The sequence below is a fragment of the Opisthorchis viverrini genome (genome assembly GCF_000715545.1).
Source record: "Opisthorchis viverrini unplaced genomic scaffold opera_v5_76, whole genome shotgun sequence".
In the NCBI taxonomy this organism is placed as follows: domain Eukaryota; kingdom Metazoa; phylum Platyhelminthes; class Trematoda; order Opisthorchiida; family Opisthorchiidae; genus Opisthorchis; species Opisthorchis viverrini.
In genome coordinates, this window is record NW_008751730.1 from 595,509 (window position 1) to 619,653 (window position 24,145).

A 24,145-nucleotide genomic window follows, 5' to 3' on the forward strand; every position below is an offset into this window, starting at 1 on the left:
TCAAGTCCACCCCGCGGTTTCCACCATTTTGAAGGAGACACAGAGAACAACAATCATTACGGTAGGTGTTTCAGCATGTACGGAACATGGCCGAGCCATCGTAGTCGATGGTGCTAGATGGTTTCCTCGATTGAAGTACCTGGGGCACAACCAAATACCCGTTTTGAAGTTACCTCGTTACGAACTGGCTGACGCCATCAGCACAAGGTCCTGAGGCATCGAAGCTCAACAACCTGAAGACGTCTCACATCGTATGTCCGCAGAGGCCAGGCTTCGCAATCCACACTGCCCTTACTCTGGCCTGGTACACGTGACCCTTGAGATAGCGTAGAGTACATGCATACCGAGTGTTTGCGAATTCCATGGTCGCTGATGCATTCAAAACGAATGAGTCGTTAGGTGTCAATATCCTCCACTTCTGAGTACGACGGCATAAACAAGGACATGCAAACGTTCTGCTCTGTCTGCGAACTTAAATGACATAATCAGCCAGAGAAGAACTTATCCCCATTGAAGTAGGAAAACAATCAATTCTATTCGAGAACTTGCCGTACGAAAACCGAAGTGAAGATAACACGTGACGAGCAAGATTATTTTTCTGGTATCGGGTCGTCGTACACATGCCTACTGCCAGTGAAGGAACTGAGACATCGTTTTGGGAATCGATAACTCAGGGACCTAGATTAACGTCAGTGGGTGCTAAATGGCGCGGTTGTTAAACAGCTACAGATCACGAATCAGGTAATTTGATAATTTCGGAATGATGGCATAAGCAGAGGCAACCTGAGACGCGGGAACGGCTGGGGAAGGTCGTAGGACTGTACGACTTTCCATACATAACACTTGTTGTGTCGTGGGCGGCCCCATCTATTGGTTACGCTTGCACTGAGCCTTCAGACTGCACGATAGGGAGAATACAGAGAACTCGAGACACGGCTGTGTTGTCAGGACAAAACATACGCAGCTTCTGCGTAAATATATGGGATGACTACGGGGCCGAACGCGGTCGTTCACTTGCACGCTTTGTACAGCCAATGGCGGTGTTCCGGTCCTGAACACTCAGGCCAACTCCAGTGATCGTATTTTGCTACGTTATGTTTGGTGGGCTCCGCCAACGCACCTGCTTTCCGAAAGTGTCGTGCCGATGGTGACCTTGGAGATGCGCCACTCTCTGCCCATGTACTTTTGCCATGTCTGGGCGCGTCCTGACAACACTTCAAACCCCAAGCTGAAAGGCTGGGTACTAGCGCGAAGGCGCTTTCATGGGCGCACTTCTGAAGACGATCGCGCCAGCTAATTCCTGGTAAGTTAGGCCTCCGGATCATGACAGCTTGGTTACGCTTGCACTGAGCCTTCAGACTACACGATAGGGAGAATACAGAGATCATGACAGCAAAAAAACCGAGGAAATAACGAATTGGACAACTCAAATGACCACGGCTGCTCGTGCGAAATTCTGTCCCCAGACAGCACACGTCCACAAGCAACATCTTCGTTCACAAAACTGACCACTAACTAATGAAAAAGGTGGGCGAACCAACAACACGGAAAAATGTCACTTGATTCTCACCTGTACAGACGGTGATAGTGTACCACAAAGATATCAGGACTTCCGTTCTCTCCGGCAGCGCCATCCACATGCACACTAGTCCAAGTGGCCACACCACGTGGTAGCTCTCTACTGGCTGGGAGACTAAACGTATGAACCGAAAACGACTGATTCCCGAACTGGACTCGGTAGTCCGGACAGTCGAGAATGCGCACCGAAGCATCCTCTTCGACCCCTCCAGCTGAGGATGTCGGGATGTCTGGATGAGATAAGCCGTCGGACGATGAAACCACGTTGTTTGGGTGAACCAATCGAGCCTCTTCGAGTGCTTTGAGAGAGTGGAAAGTAAAAACAGAACTACCATAAGACGATATGAATAGACAAGGTAGACAATCAGCCGTTTCGTTTCGTTATTTAGTAATAGGAGGAGCGGGTTGTGAGCTGGAAGATTGCATTCCATCAACATAATTCTCCTGTGGCTCAGTGAACAGATGAAAACAAACACCGTGTTTGAACACTGTAATAATACTGATGACGCAGGTGCTACCAGCTGGGAACACATCGGTCGTCCAGCTGTAGCACCCTTCCGGTGCCTAGTTACCATGCCGCCAGAAAGAAGCACGAGGGCTGGGATACTGTCAGGTCGCCCAAGCCTAGACAGGGGAAGTCTAGAGGCGGAAGTCGGGTTCGAACCACGGACCTTTCGGTCACTAAATTAGCGCTCTAACCACCTGGGCCATCTCGCCCCCTGGGAACATATTGATGTTTCGCGTAAAGCTGTAAAGCCTTCCCGTTGCGGCAAACAGATGGGCAGATGTTTCTAGACCCGGGAAGCATGAGCTATTATTGGCTAATTCTGCCATATTTCGATCAGTTTGTCCGCGACATTAATTCTCAGTTTTGGTTCAAGCGCTCCTCATAGCTAACCTGAGAAATAGCAGACAAAATTGGATGAATCCAGCGAAAAGACCATTTTGCTTTGAGATATCTGTTACCATCGAAGAATGCTTCGCCGAAGGAGGGCGGCTGCAGTTAACGTTTTTTTCGAAATAGCGAGGAGCGCTAACGGCGCTACGGGGGGGGGGGGCGAAGGATAGTTCCGTGGATAGCACGACCTTACTGCACACCTAGAGTACAAAGTCCAACTAGCCAGCTAACCTGGCCATAAATACTTTGCGAAATGCTAGGCTTTTCATCTAGCAACTAGTCCTCGACCTCGCTTGATTTCCACATTTTTTTAAACCTGTTGTCCTTAAATTAAGCAACTTTTTCTCGTCGAGGGTCAAGGAGGCATCCAGCTGTAAAATCAGATTTCACACACACTCTTTAAATAATTTCAATTCAGCGAATTGTCTTTTCCGTGTACCTGACCAAACCGCGGCATTTTTTTTCTAGGCCGCATCAAAGTTGGACTACTAAAAGTGCTTTGTTCGACGACCATGTCCCCAGTTCGTCCTTAAACCAAACAGAGGCACGCCTTTGCCAAGTTTCCACCACATCCCACCCCATGGTTTTATTTCATTCACAGTCGTCCTCAGTTCTGTTCAGACCTGTGCCACAGTACGGTAGCCAATCAGAGGTCGACGGTCGACAAAGCATGACCACAACCAAGGAAGGAGGGAACAACGGGTTTGGCAGGTTATCTCATACAATGGTGACGCAGGCGCGAAGAAAGCGTACAAAGCAAACAATGGATATCACGTGACAATGATGAGGATATGACAAACGCAACGAGCCGCATGGGAAACATAGAAAAAGGGCCCAGAAATGAGGGGATCGAATTAGACAATACAAGGAAAAGTCAGATAGGGATACAACACACTGATGAGATGAAAATCGGACACGGTAACTAAAGGAGCTCGCTTGTTCGTGTCGGTTGCTGGTCGGTACACAGCTGCCAAGCAACCCGAAGAAAGCATAGGGACTAAGATAATTCTGGGACACAAGTAATCAAACGCCAGGGGTGGGATGTGAGCAGAATTCTCGGTTGGACGCCAGTATCCCCACTATTGAGTTATCTAAACTAATGTTCACTGTCAACGAGCCCATAATGGGTGTTTACCACAAGTTCCACCAGGCACCTACCTACCTACCTACCAAAAGTTAGAGGTAGTTCGGAGTTTGAATCCGCCCAGAGAATAAGTGATGATGCACTTTGTCGGGCTCATCCGTCTCAAATACCTGAACCGCATCAAAAAACATCTATCTGAAAGTGAATTGGCACCGCCGAGTGTAGTATTCACAATAAGGGTCAATTGGGGCGAGATGGTTCAAGTGGTTAGAGCGCAAATTTACTGACCAGAAGGTCCGTGGTTCGAACCCGACCTCTCGACTTCCCCTGTCTAGGTTTGGGCAACCTGGCAGTATCCCAGCCTTCTTGCTTTCTGCAGGTGGCATGGCAGCTAGGCACCGAAAGGGTGCTACAGCTGAAAGAGTATTTTTTCGAATACGGGTCAAGTTCAGCTTTGTTACAGCGGTATCTCATCCCCTCGTGATTCCTATGGGTTGCTTGGCACTTATGCCTGAAACAAAATGGAACGACTTTCGTTTGAGGTCATCCAGGTGACTAAGAAACCACGACAATCGTCCGTGACAGGTAATGATGTGCCGGGTTCAGCGGTTCGGATATGGAAGACAACTCTCGAATTTAGCCGCACCACGAATTAAGTTAGGCTGCGTCAGTTGACGCATAACCGCACCGATAGCTGCAGGATTCCCCAAAGAAGCTCCTGGTTCATATTCTTCCCAATGGGGGTAGTTGCATGGTGGGTGATGCTAGTTTCCTTGAGTGGATCCTGCTCTAATGATGTGAGGTCACAGAACGGGTGGGTCCGGTCAAACAGACGCAACATCCAACTAAACTATGGTGCCTGGTGTTGGACAAAAACACCACAAAAGTGCAATAAGGGGGGAGGGCGAAATGAATGAATGTAACGGGGAAAAACCAGGATCCGAACACATACCTTTCGTTTGGTGCCTGCTCCACAAGTCCGCATAAGTGGGGTGGACAAAGTCATCCCAAGATTTGTGATGAAAATAATGAAGTGGATCTTGCGGTAGAGGTGACGCTCCGGAAAAGTGGCTGTAGTTGGTGAGAATGGAAAAGACGAGACATCCAATGGTGAGTTTTTTTTTCGACATGTAAACGTGTGACAGGTCAGAATTGAACTATACTCAAACACATTCTAGTTGTCTTCAGCTACACTGTGAGCTTTTCCACGTGTGTTAAATAAACGCTCATCTCCTTCGATATGCAGTGATGCTGGCGTCAACTCTATGACTGTCCTTCGTACAGGTAGACTATGGAAGAACGAGACTTTGATACCATCTAGGAATTGATCTGTCGTTGAGGGAAACATTAAAAAAATGATGGCTGAGTAAGAACGATACTGTAGATTCCGTAGGATAGCAGTCTGGCTTCGGTGGTCTTTAGCATATCCGAATTTCGATAGGATAATGGAAAACCCATAAACCTGATCATAGTCAACAGAGTGGACTGCTGTCTATACACCCAGATGTACTAATAGGATTAGAAAACGGTGAATTTGTCAACAATGACTTCTAGAAGCTCATGAAAATGGATCAGACGATTAGGCTGACACGAAAATAAAAAGGCTAACGGGGCAAAGCAGCTACAAATTGAGTACGGCGCGGGTGCCCGTCCACTATGAAAAAATGGTACGTTGAGAAGGGATTTGAAGTTCACAGGCGATAGCTCAAAATACCGAAGTGTGGATCGCCTCATAACGGCGTATGTGGTAAAACATATCTGGTTAGTTCGCAGATCGATGCAGATGCCGAACTGAGGTGTGAAAGCAAAGTTCGGATAGGGGAACGACGAAGCCATGTGCCACAGCATCTCCAACAGATGCTGCGGCTGCTAATCAGGTTACCGGCCCACGTGTTCCTCTGGTGTTCGGGGGCCAGCCGTCCCTAATAACCGAACCTCACATCATTTGGACGCATGTGTCACGTGCAGGACACGGGCTAGACGAAGGCATGCCCTGATTGGTCAGAATGCCAGCCAATCCGAGTCAAGCACATTTGACTCGACGCTTCTCGGCCCCTCACGGACATTCTGGCACGACCTTGTGGAACACTGTGACTACCCTATAAATACAGTTGTAGTGATTTACCTTTGTCTCGATAAAGGGCTGTCTAGAGCTACCGTGCCTTTTGATATACCATAGTGGGCGGAGCAGGAAGCCAAGGGACCGACACAGAGTTGCATTACCGTCCAGCAAGGTATAACATCTGGAAAGTCATATCGTGCACCATCGGTGCTGCGAGGCAGACGATCCTTCGGTACTCGAAGTTCGTAACCCAAACGACGAAGTCTGTGAAGCGTCACCATCCGATTTGTCCTCCTCAAAAAACAGTTCGACGAACCTCAGCACCACTGATCTGGTGTGTCGGTGTCCACATCTGTGGTCAAATTTCGAAAGCCTCTGGAATTTCGCCGTGGAGTACTGGAACTTATCATTTCGGCTTTAGTTTGTACAGGACTATACCACGTTAGTAGAATGCTCACACGTCGTTTTTTTTTGTCTAATTTCTATCATACGGCTTTGGTTCGCGTACAGTCTCCGGATCATTGTCAGACACAGTCGGGAAATTGTCACAGCAGGACGATGGGATCAAGCAGCAGCAACAACAACAGCCAGGCGCATGTGTGTTTACAACCGGCGCTCTGGTAGCAACGCACAAACCTGGCAAACGATGATTCAGATTTGGCCGAATGGCATGTGATGGTGGGTGGGAGGACTGAAGGGCATGGGAATAGGCGTGTGAATCAATGGACAGAGAAAAACATGGATGACGATTGTGAGGCTGTGTGGAACAAGTCCACATGATTGACTGCAGTGGACGGGGCGAGGAGTGCAAACGAAAGGGAGCATGAGTAAACGTCTGAGATCCCGGAATCGTAAAGTCGCCTGTTCCGGTTACAAAAAAAAACGTACAAATGAACGACCGATGGACGGCGGAAGGCAGAGGGAACAGAATCAAGCATGTGTTTTGTCGTGTACATGATCCGGGTAGTGTGACTTTCAAGTAGGTGAAAAACTGGATAAAAGTCGTGCACACTGAGACAAAAGGGAATCTGCCTTCCCCCCTCCCCCAAGAAAGGTCACCTAAGAGAATCGGTCAAATGCCCCCCCCCTTACTTGGGAAAGATGGTACTGTATTAGGATGCATAGATCTACCGTATGTATGTCCTGAAAACATGTGGTCTCGAGGTCATTCGTCTACACAGGTCCTAGGATGATCAGTTTGTGTCACATTTCTGATGAGGTGGATGACTGGCATTCTAGTGTATTTGGATTTTTTTTGCAAGCCAACGACCCAACGCAGAACAGCTTATCAGAAAGAGAGGTGGTCGATGAGGCGGAAACTGCAAGGGAAGCATACGAGGATAAGATATTGTTAAGTTGGTTCGTAGACAGCATTGTGTGGTATTCACAATCCATAATATGAATTAAAGAATGCGCCCAACAATCTGGTGACCCGACTTTGGACGCAAACGGAATGTGACTAAATTGTTTGGGTCACACGGCTTTCCGTTTGCCAACGACATCCAACCGGGGGATTCCTTCATCAAAGGTAGCCCCTTATTCGGGCTATGCGTTGGAAGACGCGTAATTGTTGTATCGTGGGTGGCCGTCTATTGGCTACGTCTGCACCGAGCCTGCCAGACTACGCGATAAGAAGACAGACAACTCTGGACACGGCTGCGTTGTCAGGGCAAAACATACAGAGCTTCTGTGTAAATACGTATAGGATGACTAAATGGCCAAATATGGTCGTCCAATCGTTCGTTTTGTACAGCCAATGGCGGTGTTCCGGTCGTGAACAGTTTCAGCCCCACTCCACTGGTATTATGTTGCTAAGCCGTGTCTGGTGCGCTCCGGCAACGCACCTACTTTCCGAACGTGTCGTACCGATGATGACCTTGGATATATGTCACTCTCTGCACATGTACTTTTTCCATGTCTGGGCGCGTCCTGACGGTAACAAACGATGTAAGTGAACAAGCTTACGGGATCTGTGAGATCTCTTGAAAGCGAGCAACCTGGAAGAGACACCCTCCCGACAGAGACTCGAATAGAGCATTCCTAATAAGGCACGACGTCGAAGTGACGGTCCCCTATTTGATAGAATTTAACTCCATTTTTCCATTATTGGTGGAGGAGGGATGTTAGTGTCTCTGATGGAAACCGACCATAGCGCCCCGCCGGTCCAGTAAGACTGATGGCTAACAAAAACACACCTAGATGGGAGCAGGAGAAGATTACGCACTTACTAAACTTTACTAATTACTCTCGTGTAAGAAAAAACCATCACAGGCAGGGGGGATTCGGTCTTCCATTAGAAGGGTAGCAGACATCTCATTGTGGTTCACAGTGGCCCAATTCTGGGGGATCACAGTATCGAAATTCAGAATATCCCCGTTTGAAACGTTTCCCCATCTCAACGTCTAGAGCCACCTCTCAGAGATTCACGTTACTTACGCCATGAACACAAAAGCAAGAGTAACTGGGAAGGACCGTTCTAACCTGCTACGGTTTGGTGTGAATCATTGGCGAAAAAACCGTTTGTCCTGCTGAGATAATTCCGGTTATGGAGGACGGGGGGAAGAGGTCAACTTCACTCAGTTTAGTTCACGCAATTGATGCTAGAGCCACCTCTCAGAGATTCACGTTACTTACGCCATAAACATAAAAGCAAGAGTAACTGGGAAGGACCGTTCTAACCTGCTACGGTTTGGTGTGAATCATTGGCGAAAAAACCGTTTGTCCTGCTGAGATAATTCCGGTTATGGAGGACGGGGGGAAGAGGTCAACTTCACTCAGTTTAGTTCACGCAATTGATGGATAAAAAGAGCCCCCCCCCCCCCCGTTAGATATTGAAGCAACTCCGACAACTAAGACTGACTGCTCAACAGACACCTGTTGTGTCAACTGGCCACTTTGAGACCCTACGGCTTCATCTGTTTATGCATCGGTGCCACATGGAGACTTTAATGTAAACGAAGCGGACGAGTTGGAGACAACAACCAGGACAAACAGTTAGTTTCGTGTACAAACATCACGCGCTTCCATAGAATTCCACCAATCAGTCGAGTGAAAAATCACACCAAGCACCAAAAACCAATCTGATCGATTTGTCAATAGACTTCGAAACCGAATGGTGTTAACTTGGTTAAATATACGGTTCATTCGGGACAACAGAACCCGCTTTCACATTCTGGAATGGAATGGATAGGTTAGAAAGTCCCCCTTCACTTGGCAAACCAGTTAATCAAGATTCACAGTATCGACCACCACTGTTGAATACCAATATTACCTGGGTCATGTGAGTGAAACACCAAGTGTATGAAGTATCACTTGCCACTTGGGGCACAGAGGTTTACCCGACAAGGACACTAAAATGACCGCAGTAATTGACATCCAATCCAGAAACACGAGCTTCAATAGTGCGGAAGCCAACGAGGTGATTGTAACTCTGGAGTCGAGCGCAACTTCAAGACCATATACTTCACAAGTCATTGCATCTGGATCACCGGACGCGGAGTGAAATACGAAGACGCTGAGTTCGCCCTGGGCGTTTTAAGATACAAGACCACGCTGATGTCTCGTATGTGTGTGTGTCTGAGAGACAAGGCATACACCAACTATAAAGGAGTGTAAATTCTGGGCAAGCATTGCCGATAAAGCATAGAGGCGTTGAAAGCTCCTATGTAGGAAGGATCTCGTGCATTTGGCAGTTGTTTCACTTATTGTTAATGGGAAGCGGGGTGTGCAAGGTAGGTCGGTCAGATAGCTGACGATCAGCTGCTCTAACAGCGTTTGTTTGTGTGGCGGTAAGGTGTCGCGGCGAGGAACACCGGTGGAAAAAGAACTGTGCGGGCAAATGATACTTCCTGGTTGAGTAGATCGAGGAAAAGGGTGAAGTTGAGGTACAGCGCCTTGGGTCTACGACTCAAAAGTCTGATGAAGACAGTGGAAGAATGTAGGGTTATGTTCAAAAATCGTGCTCCTAGCCTCTGACTTGAGAGTCTGATGGGGGCGAGTGGACTGTTAAGTGAGGGTTGGGAAGGGAGCTATGCGGTGAAGGCAATAGCTTCGATGCACCAGCGCGATGCATCGAGGGCGCCATTGGGCCATGTCTGACAATCTCTCAAACGATTGATGTGTCCCATCTCGGAGTCCGCATCCAGAGAGACGGCAATGATCATCGCAGGTACGGAGAACCATCGCGGTACACGAAATCCAAAGTGAGAATCCTAAATATGGGCTTCAAAACATCCACATACAAATGTTATGGAAATTTCCGGAACTTCCCAGATAACACACGTAAGCTCGATCCATGAACGTGTTCCATTGTGCATGCAGCTATTATCCTCCTGCCTTGTGTTTTCACACCTAGATACTTCAGTCCGCAACATCTACCATCACTAAACATTCGTCTCTTCTACTTGTGATCACATGCGCATCTTGGTCAGTTTGACGGCATTCTACTCAGATGTGGAGTTCCTCGGAGCAACTGCCAGGCACTCGAATGAAATATGCGGACGCATAACTGACGTATACGTTTCTAGGCAAGTTACTAGTCCCAACAACTTCAGTTTGGCATTGCAGATTTCACGGTTGGCATGGCAAGTAACCCAGGGTTAGTAGCCAGGATAGTGATCAAGCAAGTTCCACTGTAATAATGCAATGTAATGTAAGTATTCCGAACCTCTGTAAGTACAAATGACTTCCCCGTCCGCCGGTGGTCAGGAGAGTGTGAATAATACTCCTCAATCGGTGACCTGATATGCTGCTTGCTCATCTCTGGAGCAGAACTGGAAAACGATTACAAGTCAGGGACGGTAACATTGATGTCTTGAACATGACACATCACATGGTCAGTCAGCTATCGTCGGGATCCACCAGGTGACCTTATTGGTGCTTCGAACATTCTCAGCATACAACCTGATTGGATGAGTCGCAAATTCAGGGCTTCCTTCCGAGATGTCTCGAATAGTTGAATGAGAGCGAAGGGAAATGGATAATAAGGGGTGAAGAACAGTGCGTGCTCAGTGGAATAGTCGTTGTCCTACTCCTCACAACTAGGGACAGATGAGGAGAAAAGCCCCGTAGTCCGGTCGCTTAAGACGGCATCACCTTCTTGGTTGGACATAACTCCCCGACTAGTCCTCTTTTGTCGACTTTCTGATATGCGACAACTAAGGTTCATCCATCAGACAATCAAACGCGAGAAATGGTTCAACTGATAGCGCAGAAGCACCATCGAGACACGCGATTTCATTCAACATCTTCAGCTTACTCGGAGACTCGGGTCGAATGGTTCGCCTTTCTAAGGCACATCTTTTAGACGCACTCTCCCACTGATATGATAATCGATGTTTGTATTTGCATAATTTTAGTGAGGTACACACTCCGAATGTGCTTCAGACAAATACACAAACGTCTAGAGCACCTGGTCACAACCTCCTCCAGGGTAGTTTGGATATTCTTATCACATTTTCATCGCATTCATGATTTGATCTATCTTAGATTTCGTCTATCCTAGAGGACCCAGATCATAAGAGATGAATTCAACCTGATAAAGAGCTCTCATAAGCTGATTTTCTAATATTTTGTTTCGACATTTGATGGAAAGCACGCAGTACTGTTTGAACCCATCTCTACGACATGGAACTGCCAGTCGTGCTAGAGCGGGGTGTTTTTCATGTCGAGGCTGTTAAAAGAGCATTTAAACACTGACAACAGTAGCCACCGATCAAGTTATCCGAAAAGAAAAAAAAGGATCCACTAGTTTTGCTATTCGAATAGCTGGACTAACGACCAGCTTGGCGCTGCAGCACATGCAACGGCGCATTTCGCCCAAACCACGCTATCCACACAGGCAAGCTGGCCCGTCAGTGGATGGTTCAAGTGGTAAGAGCGCGAATTTACTAACCGGAAGGTCCGTAGTTCGAACCCCCACTCGACTTCCCCGGTCTAGACTTCGGAAACCTGGCAGTATCCCAGCCCTTGTGCTCCTTTCTGGTGGCATGGCACCGAAAGGGGGTCCTACAGCTGAACGAGTCTACTTCGCCACAGTTTCTCGAACTTATTCCTCTGTTATCGGCTGCACTTCATTGGTAAGTGTAAGGAACAAGCGTGCGGTCCTCAGGGCCATTGTTACCCAAACATAACCCGTACCCGCAATCGCTCGCCCAACGGCAGATAGAAGACTGGCTCTTGTTGGATACTCCTCTACCGTTCCTAGTGTCACCAGTTCCGGCTACGATTGCGACTGCAATAGTTCTGTTTAACGACGCCCATGCGCATGGATTGCGTCACAGGTTGTCTAACCAATACACAGTTGACCGAATTTCGGCCTTCCTTGAGTTTCCCAAGCCTGACGCGGCCAACTCGCGATCCAACAGGCATTATTCTATCGAGATTGAAGAGTTCCACCATAGTGGAATTAGCTTATTTCGATTTGGGGACGCGTGAGAAGGTATGCCCAACGCCAAGGAACCTGCTGGCGAGGGATCAGGACGCCCAAATCGACACAGTGCGTGTAGTGAATTTCTCATGGCTGGTTGTACGAACGCCGGTCATCAACTGCAAAGTCTCCGTTCGTCCTTATTCACAGAGCCATCAGAGGACTCGAAGAAGATATCGTCATGAATTGATGAGGGCATACGATTCACAACTAAAAACAGGTTGGCAAAAAACAAGCAGACTCGTGCGATCAGACATTGTGAACAGGCTGGAGCGCTGTTCTCGGTAGGTTGCCATTATCAGTGCCGCGAACCGGCGTTTCTCAGCTCCGGATCAACAAGTTTTTTCCAACCCACTGAACGACTTGTTCGTTCAAATTATCTTTCTAGCTATCGGCGGTGAAACAAAACATGTATACACTCGAGATCACGTGTTTAGAAAGGCAAATGTTATGCGGCCAGGACACTGTTACTACAGTTTCACACACGCTCCAGAAAAACTCGAAAGCAAGAGCACTAAAATAGGCCAGGTGTATCAACTAACGAGAAAGTTCAAAGCGACCAAAACTATGCCTACAAATCGACGCCAGTGGTTTGTACTTGTGACAGAACAGACTGCGTCCACCACTATTCGCTATTTTATTCGGCTCGTGCCCCAACCAAATAAAGGACTGTGATTGGTCGGAAGTGAAGTACCAGTAGTGATAACTGATGTAGCCGACGAGTTTACGTAGACAGTGGGCTAGGAGATATTCCACACTAACCGGAGGAAGAATGCATCGAGCACGCTGAGCATTAGACTGGGAATATTGGGAGCAATCTGTGTAATGTACTACTCATAAGGTTGCTGAAAATCCGTCGACAGCCCACGGCCGATTTCGCACTTTTTGGGGCTCATCAGGTGGGCGCAGTCCCCGGGTTTCCGTCAACCTTATGTTCTACTTGAAACCAAATTGCTCGAAATTCGCGAATACAGACTCATTTGCAAACTAATTTGGTTTTTCGAGAGATTCACATGGAACCCAGCTGAATCTCTCGTTTGTGATGTTCTCAATCCGGTCGACGGATTTCCAGCAACCTTATGAGTAGTACATTACACAGATTGCTCCCAATATTCCCAGTCTAATGCTCAGCGTGCTCGATGCATTCTTCCTCCGGTTAGTGTGGAATATCTCCTAGCCCACTGTCTACGTAAACTCGTCGGCTACATCAGTTATCACTACTGGTACTTCACTTCCGACCAATCACAGTCCTTTATTTGGTTGGGGCACGAGCCGAATATGTTTGCTAAAGCATAAAACTCATTTTAACTGTAGGAGCGCTGACAAAATCCCGAAAGACAATGACGTCGGATGGTCGCCCCTCCGAAGGAATCACGAAAACGGACTTGTAAGAGAGATTTTACGATTAAGGCGATCTGTAGGGGGACTGCACGAAAGTGGTCCAAAAAGTCAATCAGCCGTGGCACCCTTTCAGTGCCAAATTGCCGGTCAACAAAGGACTGTGGTACTACCAGGTTGCCCAAGCCTAGACAGGGGAAGTCAAGAGGCACAGGTCGGTTTTGAACCACGGACTTTCCGGTCAGTAAATTCGCGCTGTAACCACTGAGCCACCTTGAAAGTGGTCTAGTTGTTGAGTTATCTAGATTTAATCTGAAGAGATGCAGCGGTGATCAAATAGCCTTCAGCTGTAGCACCCTTTCGGTGCCTAGCTGCCATGCCACCCGAAGGAAGCACGAGGGCTGGGATACTGCCAGGTTGCTCAAGCCTAGACAGGGAAAGTCGAGTGGCGGAGGTCGGATTCGAACCACGGACCTTCCGGTCAGTAAATTCGCGCTCTAACCACTTGGGCCATCTCGCCCCCGGTGATCAAATAGAGAGAAGAAAGACTGACCAAAGATCGAGAAGGGAAGCAGAGTACAAAACCATGACAATAGGCCTCTAGAGCCTTTAGAAGCGACACAAATTTGGAATGGACGTCTGTCATTGCCAAACTCGGGATGGCTCAACGGTTAAGAAGCCAGTTTAAGGACTGGAAGGCCAGTTGCTTGAAACCGACCTCAGCATCCAGACCGATCCTTTATCCGGTCGTGCAACCTGACAGTATCTCAGCTCGCGTGCCCCTGTTTAGACCAACGTCACCGGTTTGACTCATTGAAGGGAGCTGGTTGGAAGTTGGTAACTAGATTTCTGCATTTCGATATGAACAACCCACCGCAAGGTGGTTGTTCAGTAGAATAAAGGAGTCAGTTGGATGAATTGAGGCACGCTGTTGGAAGTGATGGAGTGGTCGTCACAAAGATCGATTGGCAGAGTGGTAGCCTCGGGCAATGGATATTTGAGGTCTGGATTATATTCCGCCAGAAAGCTGGATGTCTTACTATAGACAACCCCAACCCCCCTGAAAGTTATCCAAATCAGTAAAGTGTTGGCAGGAAGCGAGTTCTGACCAACTAACGGGTGAGATGGCCCAAGTGGTAAGAGCGCGGATTTACTGACCGGAAGGTACGTGGTTCGAACCCAACCTCAGCCTCCCGACTTCCCCTGTCTGGGCTTGGGCAACATGGCAGCCGTCGTGCAACTTTTGGGTTGCATGGCAGTTAGGCACCGAGAGGGGGCTAAAGCTGAACGATTCATTCTAGCCAGGAAAACAAGTTGTTTCTTTCTAACTTGACTAGGAGCAAGCAAATTCTTCCCGCTATCCTTAACTATGAACTACAGCTAGTTGAGCCGTGATCGATACGCGCCGTCCCCTCCGTAATACAATGGCCCAAACTACAAGTGACAATCTACGCTTCACTTGCTACGAATGACTACACGTCAATCAATAGATCAGCTTGAATTGATATCAAACCCGTAAATTAGACGTGTGTGTGCGCGCGCGCGTATGTCTGTTCTGCTCTACCAGCTAAGCATCATACAAAATAGACACAACACGACCGCCCATCCCGCAGTCCTACAGTCAGAGTTGGATGAAACACCATAAAATCGTATATAATACTAAGTACGACGGAAGTGGATGCCAGTCCGCCGGAATGAGGCACGAACGATGCCAAGTTTACACAGTCCGGAATTTGCAGATACCTGGCCGACCATCCGGTGACGCGTGCGACCAAAAATGATCGAGCGGACGAATGCACACCGGTGCCGATCATCCTAGTATGAGACTCAGTGAGTGTGCGTGCGCAGTCGCCCTTATACCATAGCATATATCATACCATGACCATAATGATCGGACCGAGATGGCTCAAGTGGCCAGAGTCCGAATTTACTGACCGCAACGTCCGTGGTTCGAACCGGACCTCTGCCTCTCGACTTCCCCTGTCTAGGCTTGGGTAACCTGACAGTATCCCAGCCCTCGTGCTTCCTTCGTGTGGCATGGCAGCTAGGCACCGAAAGGGCGCTACAGCTGAACGATTTATTTTTTTTAATGATCAACTTGCGTACTTAATGCCGCCATAATTAGTTCTCAGGGAATCAGAGTAAACGTAATCTGTTGAAAATGGGGAAGACTCGATTCTTCCATAAAATACGCAACGGAACATTTCACTGGCGGAGTCTAAACAACGCAACTAGTAAACAGGTAGGGATAAACACAAAAGTGAATTGGGAGCCCAAATAAGGTTCGGTATGTAATCCCGACCAGCTTGAGAGTGTCTTCAGTGACCAGAGGCGTCCGCGAATTTCCGAGCTAGTCCAAGAGTGACACTATAAACGGGAGATTCAGCTGAGTCTACCGTCAAAACCAAATTGATATGCAAATGAGTGTATTTGTCCAAATCTGTCTAATTTGGGCTTAAATAGAACACAAGGTTGACGGAAACTCGGGGACTGCATCTGCCTGATGGGCCCCGTAGTGGGCTGTCGAGGAATTTTCAGCAACCTTATGAGTAGTGTATTACGCCCAGACACTCGTTGTTTGTTCCTCATTGTTTCTGGTGGTGTACAGAAGATGGGAGCATCGAAAAGAACTGCTGGTAACCGTACGACTGCGGAGCCGAGTTCGCATCGTTACCACAGATTCCGATACCAGTCCCCTCACATTTTATCCGTTAGCGTTTGCACACCATGCAGCGGTGTATGTTCGCATGTGTGGTAGGTAGGACACGGTTAGCCTGGTGAGGTGGCGTGACTCACCTGCTGACGCTCGGTCGTTTGCCAGCTTGCGCGATGTCCACAACTATGATAGAGCGTGGTCTGAATGAAGGTTTAGTCGAAAACTCTTGAAACTACCGCACGCACACACACACACACAAAGTGTACACACAAAAGCAGTCACGTGTCCGACCGACGCACGAAGAACAGAAGTCGCGAAAACACGCTTGCTGTACGTGAGGTGATCGGTCGTGCCTTGCAAACCAAACCCTGGAGAAACACCTGACTGGATCACGGACGAGTAAAGCCATAGTTGAAGAAACACTGAGTCGCCAGCTGGTCTACGTGTGTATTGAGCGATTCTCATCGGTCACTCGCAGAAATACCGCTCGACTTTGGAATGATTTTGTCAGTTATGGATAGATTTTTTTCATCGCAGACATGGACCGAGGTCCATGGACGAGATCGCAGACGAACCATATTGAAATTTAGGGTTTGCCATGGGACAGAATGAGGACAACTCATCGAATCGCCGGTGATCGAAATACGGCAACAGCCGTAGTATGAGGCATGCGGGACACCGCTGGCTGTTATGGTGTTGTGCGCTCAACTGTTACGACAAACGCAGAAATTAGACAAGAGTGAACCGTGTAAGTCAGAATGGTGGCCCGCGGTGGCGTAGTACATGGCAGCGGTTAGTGTAACATGCACAGGAAACCACGGATGCAGGAAGCAAACGTAACAGCAAGAGAACTTGAGCTGACGGACAGTGAGTACTTCAAACCACTGGTAGGATGGGTCGCCCACGAACTAGTCTCGTAGACGAGATATGCGTCACCGCAGTTACGAATCACACTTCGGATCAGGGTCATGTGCTTCAGCAAACGTCCCAACGAGGCATACGAATCTCCAACTCGAATCGAGCCACTCATACTATGAACAGTCGGTCTGTTGTTAAAACCCTTTGGTCACGTTTCAGCACAGGTCCCATGATACGCGCGTAATGTTAGGAAAACGCTAATAGTCCAAAACAAGCAACCAGCCTTCCATGCGCGCACACGCATTGAAACAACGACTCAGGGCCAAAACTGCAAAGCAACACTGAACCCACGGCCGTGCTGTAGACCCACTCAAGTCGACTCTAGAAGTATACAAGTTGGAGGAAAACGGAGTGGAGTTTAGCGATTCCGGCAGTCACTTCAAAGTGTTGTCACGGACAGGATGCAAAACTGGTCAGATAAGTGAATTTGTCCACCATCTGTTGGTTGTTGACCTGGTAAGTAACTTGCAGACAGTTCGCCACCGAACGAGGAGACACCACCAGACGGCGGTTGATCCAGCGGCTCAGATGTCATTACTAATGTACCAGACCAGTCTCGCAAATGACTCATGGTTGTACGGCAGCCAAGCATCGGTGTTAAACATTGATGTCATGTTGTCGATAATGATGATGAGTCACAATCAAACTTTGTAGTTTGAGGGTACAAAGAACGTACGGATCGAACGGCAACATTACTTAGGTTATTCAGTGAATTTACGATCCAAATAAGGGTAGCTGAACCGAGCAGGGTGGCATCTTCTGCACACTCAAAGCTTTTAGGGTCTCCCTCAGGAACAGGTTTCAGTCGGTAGTGGTAGACACGTAACGATTGCACCAAGGTTTACATAGGACAAGGAACTGCATACCAGAATTGGCGAGCATACAGAGAAGAGTAAACAAACCATCGAGGAATGCGGATGAATAGCAAGCGCTGGTCAGAGACTCAGTGATGGGGGTACACGCGTTAGACACAGGACATAGAACAGATCTGGAGAGTGTGCAAGTTTTAAGCTAGGTACTACAATTCACATCACAGCGCCTGGTGGCTGAGGCCGTGGAAATCAGCATCACAGTGAATAGAATTGAGGGTGTGGAACTGGCGAGCGTATGGAGAGCGGCTTTAGGTAAGCCGAGTTGACACGTGATGGTGTGGGGTTGTCAGCGGAAATCCCAACCCGGTCACTCTCCCGTACACACAGGATCATAGCAGTGGTTCATCCACACAGACAGACAACATAGTATAAACAACGTGAAGCGAGCCGTAAGAACTAGACCCTATGCTGGACTCAAATCCATGTAGGTTCCCCATCGGTTTTGCTGACCCACTCTAACAAAAAATTCCTGAGCAGACGTCTAACACCGATTCGGTCTGGCTTAACTGATAAGTTCTCCTTCCGCCTTAAATCTCTTCGTAAATTAGCCACTTGGCCTGACGAAACTTTTGTGTGAAAAGCGAAACGTTGCCTAGCAATAAATCTACCGATAGTCTCCCAAACGTCGTTTCCGAAAACAATAGCAGATTTTTCAATGATTGAATAGAAAGGACAGGTTGTATCACTTGTGACGCTGAAGTCAGAAGAATATCATCCACATATTCTCACGCACATATGGGTGCTGAAGTATAAGCGTCCGGGAAGTTGAGTGCACCTTTGAAGTGGAGACATCATCACAAAGCAGTCCGATCAGCTCCGTCAAAACCAAGGGCTTCGTTTATCACCAATTTCGCTCGTGACCTTGTTTTCTGATTGAATCGAGCTATAGACATCCAACCTTGGGATCGAGGTAGCTCAGGGGTTCGGGCGTGAACTATTGATCGGAAGGTCCGTGGTTCGAACCCAACTACTGCATCTTGACTGCTTAGGGGCCTGGGCTTAGGCCACTTGAGTGCATCGCATTTTTCGTGCATAGCTCCTTTTCCAAACCCAACCCCCACTTGACAGTGCTGGATTTATGCACCAATTTATCATCTCCCGTCTACAATGCGCAGCTACCCCCCAAATCATCGGTGAACGAAACTGCGGTAGCTACAACCACTGTGCGATGAGTACGCGGTTATTACATCTGACAATGATGATGTCTTCGGGTAGTACGCCAGCTAGGCGTCGAAAGGATATTACAGCTGAACGACTATCGTACTATTATCGCCCTGAGGTCGGCGACGTGTGGATCGTTCGGCTGCAGGACGGACAAATTGTCTTTCGATAGGACCCACCTTCTGTTGAATTCGGGAACAACCGAACAACGGTTGTGTTGACCAAATGTTTCGAATAAGCAGGGTCCGAGTCGACGGTTTTCGAACACAGTCGCTTTCACCCATATTCTGCAATCAGTCTTGGTAAGAATAACACGTTACTCGATGCATTCCGGGTTTTGAAAAAACAATAACCGGAGGTAGATTATGCATTGAACAACACCGTTGCTTTTTTCAGATGGGACAAAGAAGATGATCGGCAAATTCCAGAATCATCGAAAATCCATCGCACGTGCTGAATTCCTGATCCAATCTAACCTTCACACAGGAATCAATGGAGCGCATACCAGGAACGTTCAAACTAATTTACAGAACTAGTATTATCGAGCTAGGTACGACAAAAAGGTCCTGACCTTCGCAGCACATGTACTACTATTCGATTTCAGTAGCGAAGCAAGAGTGTTTAGACAGGGAGCGCATTGTCATTGAGACTACTCCCTCAGACGGTATAGTTGGGCAACAACCGTTGCTGCGCGCGTACACACACACACACGGAGGATGAATCGTAACGAAAAACCCCGGCTATGTTCTTGTTGCTGGACAACAAGGAAAGCAAAAAAGTAGACAAAGGTGTGTCGACAAAAGGGAAATAAGCGACTGAGGTAGTCGACGACCATGGGGAAAAGAAATATCCATCTCAGCGCATGCGCAGCAATAGGACCAGGGCGTCAAACGTGTTACTGGTACCCAGTAAGATGGAAGTATTCAAGCAAAGGAGATATGAATTAGCAGGCAGAAAGTACTAGGGGTTCTGATATATTACGGCGAAACATGCATGGGGACTCGGTGCGGCCGGTCAGCTCGCACTTCATAGGACCGTCTGGTATTGAGGCGGAAATTCGCTGGCAACACTGGTAAGATCAGCAAACACGCACACCCATTGGAACAAGCGCTCAGCCGTGACAGCCCTCAGTAGCATACAACTTGAGGACCGGGTTACTACCAGAGTACCCACAGAGATGACTTGTTTCACTGCCAGAATTTGGATAGTCCTGAAGTGGCTATCTTTTCAGTGCATTCTAAATAGAGCTTGGATAGACTCGGCTAATATCCCCGGGTTGGGACAACCCTTGTCATATCTTGGTCAGAGATACGTGCTTTTCCTCAACAGTACTACATTGTAGATGAAAATGGGCGGGCGAGTTTTGATAGCCCTCAATTTTCAGAATGTACCACGACTTACCATTTGTGGTACACTATTCGGCCCGTTTGGTTCACGAGCATAACAATCACGTCCGTTAGGTGGAGATGACGATCCCAGGGCTTGGCTCCCACAGTGGCTGGCAGTAGGAAACGTTTAGTCAAGTCCAAACAAAAACTTGTCCCATCTGGACGAGCACACAGGTCAGGAAAGTGTGCAGTGAGAGTTTTCGCTGGCTCCCTGTTGCTGTTGTCGGTGCTGCTATTGTTGGTGGTGCTGGTGGACAGCAATGTTGCCGCGGACGACGTTGGCACCACATCTGTTCGGGTGACGTTCTTCTCACTCAGATGGTCCTAAAAAGCAATAGAGAATAATACTTGAACGAAAAGGAGTAAATATTGGCTGAAAACAGTGGATTGAACGAAGCTAGGTATAACGATGTGGTGTAGGTTGTCGTTCGGCCAGCCAGCTGACTCAACTACAAACAGCTAAAGATGAGAAAACCGAACAACCGATAAAGCTGTCTGACAGAGGCATTATGGTTATCCGCGAAAATCGCGTCGAAGCTTTTGTAAGAACGAACGGCTAGTAACGATAACCGGAAGGGGACAGGTGGCAAGGCCAAAATATGAAGACGGTCTGGCTGGAAAAGACCCAGCTGATACTGATTAAGTTCGTTCAGCTGTAGCACACTCTCGGTGCCTAGCTCCCATGACACACGGAGGCACGAGGGCTGGGATACTACCAGGTTGCCCAAGCCTAGACAGGGGAAGTCGAGAGGCAGAGGTCGAGTTCGAACCATAGATTTTCCGGTCAGTAAATTCGCGCCCTAACCACTTGGTCCACTTGATTCATACTGATTAAAGCTAATGGCCAAGCTACCAGTACAAGATTGCACCCAGATAACAGATCCAGCTGACCGGTGATGCAGAAGCCGAACACGCCAACTGGAACGCGCATCGGGGCTGAGGCCACCAAATGAAGCGAACATTGTAGTTAACTCACGAACCCAGTCAAACGGTATCCTCAGAACTAAACACGTCCCCAAATGTACTCAACTAATGGGGCCAAGTCATCAAATCACACACCGGCCACCCGGATAGGAGAACAATAGTCAACACTCCCCAAACCAGCTCGTGATTTTTATTCATGAAACTGAGGATTCAATAGGGGCAGAATTCCCCAATAGTGCCAGCAAATCACTTGCGACGGATCTGTTTAGTTGATATCATCTCTCAGGTCTTGATTCCATGTAGTCATTCGTCCTCGAGGGCGAGATGGCTCAGTGGTTAGAGCGCAACAAACTGACCGGATAGTCCGTGGTTCAAACCCGACCTCCGCATCTCAACTTTCGCTGTCTAGACTTGGGCAACTTGGCAGTATCCCAGCCTTTCTGCCTTACTCGGGCGGTATGACAGCTAGGCATCAAAATGGTGTTACAGCTGAACGAGTCATTCTCCCCGGGAGAGCTGTTGGACATTAACGCGCTGCATATTCGAATGAAAGAAAAAGTGTAAATGGTTAAGCCATGAGGTGAGTAGAGGTATCGAATGAATCAACAGCGAACATGTGATGAACTCAGAAGAGAACTAACTCACCGTGTTGATTTGGGTATGCAGAACAGGGTTTGTTGAAGCGTTCGTAGTGACCTGAGTGCTACTTGTTGAAGAGAGTGAGTTGCGACCAGTTGGAATATTGACATCCAACGGGAGAGAGTTCTGTGACAGCGGTCCGACAGTCGCATCTAACGAATCTATGAGAAATAAACAGAGAACGCTACCATCATAAATGGAAATGGGCGGAAGAATGAGGATGAAGACTAATGCGACAGAGCTTATGACATCTGGGAGAACTGTCCCGCCTACCCATCCAGAGAAGCGAGGTCATCGATCATCCAAACTTACGTTAGCATCGGCACAAAACTAGTTGGATTGATATGGAGTCAAGACAATATGCAATCCGATTGGTTACATTCACATAATCTTGGGAGAAAAAGAAATCAAGAAACAACACAGTTTTGTGTTCGAGTCCTAGGGCTCAAAAGTCGCTTGCCCACTGCTGATTTTACTGGAGAAAACCTTCGTTAATGTCTGGACGAAGTGAAAATGATCCGTCTTCGATTTGTCCAGTGACCAGAGAACTTGCCAGGAGTTGCCACGTTCAATTTTTAATCTCATGCGTGTGCTTCTTTCTTAGTTTACAATGACTATTTTGGGAGCTCGCGATGACTCAAGCCTTGGGTCTTTGACGGGTAAGTTTGTTTCAAATCCACGTGAGGACCTTCATCCATGCTTCTGTACAGGCGCCGTTAAACTGACAGCATCTTGGTCGTCGTCCCATATTTAGATTGGGTGGCAGATGAGAGCGAAATGTTTTTAGAACTGCACCGAATCTGGAACCATATGATGAACAGAAGTCCGGGGGGGCTCTGTTAGATAAGAACCATAGGACAGGATACCATTACGCGGAGACAATCTAACGAAACAAACGGTAGTCGGCAATGCGCCTAGATATTGGTAGCTCGGGTGAGTTAATTGGCTGTTGATCAGGTGGCATTTGATCTGTTCGTCAGCATACGAGGGAACATCGTCAGCGTATGGCTTGGTGGATGATTCTTCCAATCCTGCTTGCGTTTATATAGTCCATAAAGTGTAGTCAATGCCCGCACGTAACTGACTGCTTCAGTATTGTCTGACGCTTGATACGATTGGTTGTTTCTCTATTGGCATTGCGTTGCGGTCTGTTTGTTTTGCATTTGGTTGGTTCGTTGAATAGCTCCATTCCAGCAGTTCTGTCCTTTCATTCAGAACAGAAATGCCATCTGATCATCGTTCAACAAACGGTAATCATTGATAAGTATTGGGTTCATCACCTTCAACCCTTACTACATGTGGCAAGCTCCAACCAGCTGGACTAAACTCTAGGCCAAGGCAGCGTAGGCTCAGTAAAAAAAGCCACCTGATATAAGCCGAATAGTGCATGAGTAGAACAGATGTCGTCAGGCTTTGACGTGACAATCAGGTAAGAACTACGGGGGTTAGTTGGGGAATCAAGATGTGCCATTTATTCCGTTCGGATGGAAAGAAAAACAATTCCAAGTCCCATACATGACTAACCTTAGGAAATGTGCGACACCCCAAGCTCTCCATTCATACGAATGATGGGAGATCCACGTATCGTAAACAACACAAAAAAGGAGTTCAAACTAACAAAGCGACGGAACGCTCAAATCATTTGGAAACTGTTTTGAAAAAATTTGAAGATGATAGGAAACTTGGAGAAAAAAATTGGAGACAGTTTGAAACCTCGTGGTAAACAGAAACAAGTCTCGTCTGTGAGGAGAAAAGTCGCGTCTGGAAACCCAGAAAGCCCGCTAACCGTCGTCTAGCCGATAATTAGGTCAGAACCATCGACCGAGTAGGACGGGGCTGGAGAAAGCAGACGTAACACAGCCATGTTTGTCCCGGCCATGATGGTGACATGGGGAATAACTGTGAACAACTATAGGTCAGTCATACGGTCGGTCTAAACATGAGAAGTGAAAAAAGAAATCAGCGTGCCCCATTTGAGAATTCTTGATTTGTGAGGAACGGTTGTGTCATTAGAAGCTGTTATTTTCCTCCTCTTTCACTGACATACAGACGAGCGAATGCACTTGCTACGTGCAGTTCCAGGTGAAACTACCGGGGAAGAATGAGGACCGAAATATACATCGTGGGGTGACAGGTCCTACAAATTATACTCAAATAAATGATCCAAACAATCAGACTTCGGTCAAGAGTTTGAACGGGA

General features: G+C 47.8%; 2 protein-coding genes across 2 annotated transcripts in view; one reads left to right on the top strand and one right to left on the bottom strand.

Annotated features, from left to right (window-relative positions):
- Window positions 1-21,155, bottom strand: T265_04460 (hypothetical protein; the record flags this gene model as incomplete). Its single annotated transcript, XM_009169209.1, has 5 exons — window positions 1-139; window positions 1,571-1,877; window positions 4,513-4,631; window positions 20,396-20,706; window positions 20,937-21,155. The coding sequence occupies 5 exons, from the start codon at window positions 21,153-21,155 to the stop codon at window positions 1-3; spliced, it is 1,095 nt and encodes a 364-aa protein (XP_009167473.1).
- The window catches only part of T265_04459 (hypothetical protein), a gene marked incomplete at both ends in the record, with an annotated part of 17,657 nt that continues 11,422 nt past the window's right edge, over window positions 17,911-24,145 (top strand). Inside the window, 5 exons of the mRNA XM_009169208.1 lie at window positions 17,911-17,964; window positions 17,998-18,066; window positions 18,870-19,012; window positions 21,042-21,169; window positions 21,625-21,803. Of these exons, the coding sequence (XP_009167472.1) occupies window positions 17,911-17,964; window positions 17,998-18,066; window positions 18,870-19,012; window positions 21,042-21,169; window positions 21,625-21,803 (573 nt within the window). The remainder of the gene's footprint in view (window positions 17,965-17,997; window positions 18,067-18,869; window positions 19,013-21,041; window positions 21,170-21,624; window positions 21,804-24,145) is intronic.